Raw genomic sequence first — 5,901 nt, 5'->3', positions numbered from 1 at the left:
ATATAATGTGTGATTATATGTAGTATCATTTCATGTCATGTCACATAATAAAATCAAATGTATTAAATTTGTATAATGTGATTATATGTAATATAATATAATGCTAGAACTGTACATATAATGCAATCCAATGTAATAAATTGTTATGTAATCCCTTTGTGCAATGTGATTCTATGTAATATCGTGTAATATAATGCTAGATCTCCACATGGGATGTAATACACTGTTATGTAATCCCTTTGTGCAATGTGATGCTATGTAATATTGTGTAATATAATGCTAGATCTCCACATGGTATGTAATACACTGTTATGTAATCCCTTTGTGCAATGTGATTCTATGTAATATCCTGTAATATGATGCTAGACCTCCACATGGGATGTAATACACTGTTATGTAATCCCTTTGTGCAATGTGATTCTATGTAATATCGTGTAATATAATGGTACACCTCCACATGGTATGGAATGTGATGTCTTTCTGTAATGTGATTATTTGTAATATTGTGTAGTATGTGAGAACCTTACCTGTATGTAATATAATCAGTTTCCATAATGTAATGTAATATTGTTTTTGTTGTCAAGGGCACTTGAGTCAGTTCCAACTCATAGCGACCCTGTATAGAGTTTCTGAGCAGAGTGTGGTGAGTTTGAACTTCCGACCTTGTGGTTCAAACTGACCTGGCAGTCAAGTGTTTATGCTATGGTACCACATGTGTAATCACAGTATGTAATGTAATGTCATGTAATATGAGCACTTTCTGTGTAATGTGGCACTGTGGGTAAATGCGCTGGACAGCAGAGTCAGTCTGCACTGCAAAGTCGGTGGTTCAAGTTCACCAGCCGCTCCTTGGAAACCCTTTGCAGGTTGCTACGGGTCTCTGGTAGCGTAGTGGTTACGAATTGGGCTGTGAACCGCAATGTCAGCAGTTCAAAACTACCAGCTGCTCTGTGGGAGAAAGATGAGGCTTTCTGCTCCTGTAAAGATATATAGCCTCGGAAACCCCGTATAGGGTCACTGTGAGTTGGAATCGACTCCACAGCACATAACCACCACCACCATGGGTCAGAACCAACTTGATGGCACTTCATAGCAACAGGCATTTCATATGTAATGTAATCAAATGTAATCACATTCCATAATGTAATGCAAATGTAATGTGAACATCTCACATATAGTATAATGTAATATAACATAAGCAATTCACATGCAAAAAATGTAATCCAATGTAATCACCTCCCATAATGTAATGCAATAGTTTACACAATGTAATGAAATGAAATCACTTTCCATAAAGTAATGTCAGCTTTTATAATTTAATATGTGCCTGACTGCAAAGTCGTTTAAACCACAATGTCAGTGGTTCGAACTCACCAGCCACTCCTCAGAAACCCTATGGAGGGTCACTATGGGTCAGAACCAACTCGACGTCACTTAACAAGAAACAACAAGGCTTCCATAAGGCGCTCTGGCGGCACAGCAGATTAAGTATTGTGCTGCTAACCAAAAGGTCGGTGGTTCAAACCCACCCATCACTCCACTGGAGAACGGTGAGGCTGCCCACTTCTGTGATGATTTATGGTCTTGGAAACCTTGAAAATTGGTTCTCCTGGGTTCTATATGGTTGCGATGAGTCACAATGCACTTAGTGAATTACACGTTGTGTAATCTGCAAATTACACAATGCACTTAGTGCATTTGAGCAATATCCAAAAACGCAACAAAACCATCTTCCGAAATGTCACCGTCTTCCCTGATGTCAAGTGAGGGAGTTACCTCCTCAGTGCTATTTAATCTACTACGATGATGCCTTCTGGAAAGTAATCCGAGACAACGTAAGCACCTTTCATAGTGCCCCATACCACAATTCAATGCAACCAATCACTCGAGGTTGTAGGTCAGTCAGTCCCAAAACAAAGCACTTGTCATTTATACAAAGAGCAGGTCAGACACCGGGACAGTCTTACAGGGAGAGACGGGGTATTTGACCCATCAGCACACGTGTCTACAGGGATGGCTGACACCAGCTACGGGGACCCTGTGTAGCACAGTACAGAGGCAGAAACAAAGGAATACTCTGCTTACCAAAACGCTGTGGCGAGCTCCACTCGCTCCAAGTCAACTCAGGATGCATATACTTGTTGACGCGGATACTGACTGTGAACGTTCCAGGGTTCACCAGCTCATAGAATTTTATCCTTCTCATGGTAACCTGACGTGAGTCAAGACAAGATCATCATCAGCTGGTCGGGAGAGGGGTTGGGAGAGTCCTGAGCACAACCCACGCCCCAGCCAGAGACTGCAGCTTTCCTGCTCAGCCCGAGCTCCCTGTGTGAGGCCATACAGCAAAATCCACTTAATAAAAAACACAACATCAACAGCTAACAGCTATCTCGGTGCCTCTAAGAACCAGGGGCACCCATCAGGAGAGGGGAGCCCCATGGGTGAAATATTGATGTTGTTAGGCTCTGTCTAGTCCGTTTAGACTCATAGTGACCCCGTGCACAACAGAACGAAACACCACCCGGTCCTGCGTCCTTCTCACAATCTTTGCTACTTCTGAGGATTGCTGATGTCCACTAATCTATCTCATTGAGGGTCTTCCTCTTTTTCCATCTCCCTCTACTTTGTTGTGAGGTGATGCCGAGCTGGCTCTGACTCATAGCGACCGTATACACAACAGAAGGAAACACTGCCCAATTCTGTGCCAACCGCACTATCGTTGGTACATTTAAGCCCATTGTTCCTGCCACTGTGCCAATCCATCTCATTGGGGTCTTCAATGGTTTTACATCTCTTAAGAAGCCAGCCATAGACTCAATTTCCAACCAAGATGGTAGGGTCAGGAAGTGAGCGTATCTTTTGTGGAATGCATCTGAACTCCCAGTGGTCCCGAAACACTCACTGATTCCGGGTGGGCGCGATTTGTGTCCTGTAAGACAAGAAATTGGGTGAATGCTTGGCCCTTCCCCAAGAAATCCGCCATGTCTCCTGCTAAATGTCTTTTTAGAATTGAGGGCTTTGTTCTGTTTTTTGTTTGTTTGTTACTTCTTAATAGGATTTTATTGTTTGTTTTGGGCAAACATTCACACAGCAAAATCTGTTCCCTTGAAACAATCTCCACACAGGGTGTTCAGAGACCTTGGTTACATTCCCCACGAAGGGCCAACTTTCTCTTCAGCTGCATTCTAATTGTTGATTATCTCTGGATTGATTTCCCTGCTCCCTTAGCTTTGCTTTAGGGTAATGACTAACCTTTTGGTCATATACAGATTCTACTTTATCAGCTTCATGGGTGATGTCCCTTATAATGTGTGTAAATCTGATCTTTCTCGCTAAAAGATACCCTCAGTGGGTTTGAACCGCTGACCTTTCAGTTACTAGGGAACCACGGGCTCTTCAATTAATAGCGCAGTGCTCTAATCTCTGCGCCACCGGGATCTGATGTTTTTCTATCAGCACCCATCTATTGTGACCCTGACTGGAAAGTTGTTTGTTTGGTGCAGGGGCACCCAGGAATCTCTTCTGGTGTCTGGTAGCTCAGTATTGAGTTTCAAGGGTTTATGGTATATTCTAGCAGAGCCCTGGTTTCACAGTGGGTTAAGCATTGAGCTGATAGCCACAAGGTTGGAGGTTCGAACCTACCAGCTGCTCTGGGGGCAGAAAGAAGAATAAGTCTGTACTGTCAAGATGTCCGGGCTCGGAAACCCTGTGAAGGACGTCTACTGTGTCTTACAGCGTTGTTATGAGTCACAATTGATTCCACATCAGCGGTGGGCGTACATTCTGGATATTGTTGTTGTTAGGTACCGTTGAATCGGTTCTGACTCACAAGGACACTAAGTCCAACCAAACAAAGCACTGCCCGGTTCTGCATCAACCTCACAATCCTTGGTGTATTTCAGCTCACAGTTACAAAACTGGGTGTCCCACCTCTGAATTGCAAGCATTTGCTTCCAGGGTTCTTGTTGTTAAGTACCGTAGAGTCGGTTCCGACTCATAGCGACCCTGTGCAGGGTTTCCGAGGCTGTAAATCTTTACGGGAGCAGAAAGCCTCATCTTTCTCCCGTGGAGCAGCTGGTAGTTTCGAACCGCCGAAGTTAAGGTTAGCAACCACTACGCTACCAGAGCTCCACCTGCTATTTTTGTGTGAGTGTGTGCACTAAAATTTATAAATAAGCATTTTATTGTGAAGTGGGGGAAGGTTTACAGGTCAGATTTTCCCTTGCAGCCATCCATGCACACATCGCTTCTCCCACTTCTTCAGTTTTCCCTAAGCCTTCCTGTCTTCGGGCTTCATCCCTGGGTGAGTGCCGCCATTTGGGCTGGGAATAGTGGCTTGTTGTAAGGCGTGTGTGCTTCTCTGGGGCCATTATTCCATTGATAGGGCTGTCTGTCATTTGACTGATGACGTGTGTGTGTATCTGGTAGAAGACGACTTTGTTTGCGGCAAAACAACAAGGGGACAGGTTTGGGGAGGACACAGAGAGCCAGCCATGGCATGTGATCTGACCTTTTGGATCTGAAGCTCGTACATTAGATTCTGGTTGAAGTAACTGAACATTTTCCACTCCATGAGGGCATAGGACGTATTACATGTCACGGTGATATTGGGTGGGCGCAGTATCTCTGAGGGAGGGGGAAAAGACAACGCTTTAATGAATGAAGCAAATCAATTCTGTTTTGTCTGAAGATACTTCGATATAAACTCAAAAAAAGAAACTCGCTGATACCGAGTCAGTTCTGACTCCTCGGGTCTCCGAGACTGTAAATCATCACAGGAAGCTGGCGGATTTGAACTGCCCACCATGCGGTTAGCAGCCTAATGCTTAGCCCACAGTGCCACTAGGCAGGATGCTGTAGGATCAGCACTAGACTGCTAACCGCAAAGTCGGCAGTTCGAACACACCAGTACCTCCGCGAGAACCCTATACAGAGTCGCGGTGTGTCGGAACCGACATCACAGCAAACAACAGAATCGTAAGTTCAATTCAAAGTGGAGTGGGAGGGGGGTCGGCTGAAATAACAATGAAGAAACATATGACAAAAGTGTGTTATGAACACTTCATGCCGAGGTTGTAGTTCTTGGGTACCATCGAGTCGGTTCCAGTGGGTAGCAAGCATCCTTACGTGTTACAGAGCAGAAATGCCTCATACAGCAAAGATCCCCTGGTAGTGCAGTGGGTTCAGCATCGGGCAGCTAACTACAAGGTCGGTGGTTCAAGTCCACCAGGTGCTCCGCTGGAGAACAATGAGGCAGTCTGCCCCCTTATAGATCTCCAGCCTCAGAAACCGTATGGGGGCTGTTTGACTGTCTCCTATAGGGGCACTAACAGTTTGAATAAACTCAGTGGCCACGGGCTTCCTGGTTTTTTGTTTGTTTGGTTTGGTTACTTTCAGGGGATCCTGATAAGCAATGGACTTCTAATCACAAGGTCTGAGGTTCAAACCCACCAGCTGTTCTTCAGGAACCCTCTACAAGGTCGCTATAACTTGGAACCAACTCAACAGCACACACAAAAAATAACAATACAAGGAAAACAATTGTTGTTATTGTTAAGTGCCATCGAGTCAGTTCCGACTCATAGTGACCCTGTATAGGGTTTCCAAGGAGTGGCTCATGAGTTGGAACTGCCAACATTGTGATTCCAACTGACTTTGCAGTCCAGCGCATTGATCTACAGACCCATTTCTGCTTTGCCAAGATAGGTCAGCTCATCAGTCCTTCAGATGAATCTGTCTCTGAGTGGACCTGCTGGACCCTTCTGTGTTGTGGCTGTTACAAAACACCCCAAAAGTAAAACAGCTCATTTACATGTAACATGCCTGTAAGGCAACTGTAAGTCAAGGTATCCCCACATATGTCCAATGTTCTCAGTGAATGGTTTTCCATAAGTAGAT

At 44.6% G+C, this 5,901-nt stretch overlaps 1 protein-coding gene across 1 annotated transcript in view; it reads right to left on the bottom strand.

The window, feature by feature from the left end:
* IL3RA (interleukin 3 receptor, alpha (low affinity)) overlaps positions 1-5,901 on the bottom strand; it is a 19,407-nt gene that overhangs the window by 7,124 nt on the left and 6,382 nt on the right. The window contains exons 6-8 of the mRNA XM_006876264.1: positions 4,514-4,629; positions 2,906-2,932; positions 2,086-2,212 (exon numbers count right to left, since the gene is read on the bottom strand). Of these exons, the coding sequence (XP_006876326.1) occupies positions 2,086-2,212; positions 2,906-2,932; positions 4,514-4,629 (270 nt within the window). The remainder of the gene's footprint in view (positions 1-2,085; positions 2,213-2,905; positions 2,933-4,513; positions 4,630-5,901) is intronic.

The sequence above is a fragment of the Chrysochloris asiatica genome, unplaced genomic scaffold, assembly GCF_000296735.1.
Source record: "Chrysochloris asiatica unplaced genomic scaffold, ChrAsi1.0 scaffold00372, whole genome shotgun sequence".
Taxonomy (NCBI): Eukaryota; Metazoa; Chordata; class Mammalia; order Afrosoricida; family Chrysochloridae; genus Chrysochloris; species Chrysochloris asiatica.
Note: the sequence above shows the minus strand (reverse complement) of the source record. Positions and strands in the feature narration are given on the sequence as shown.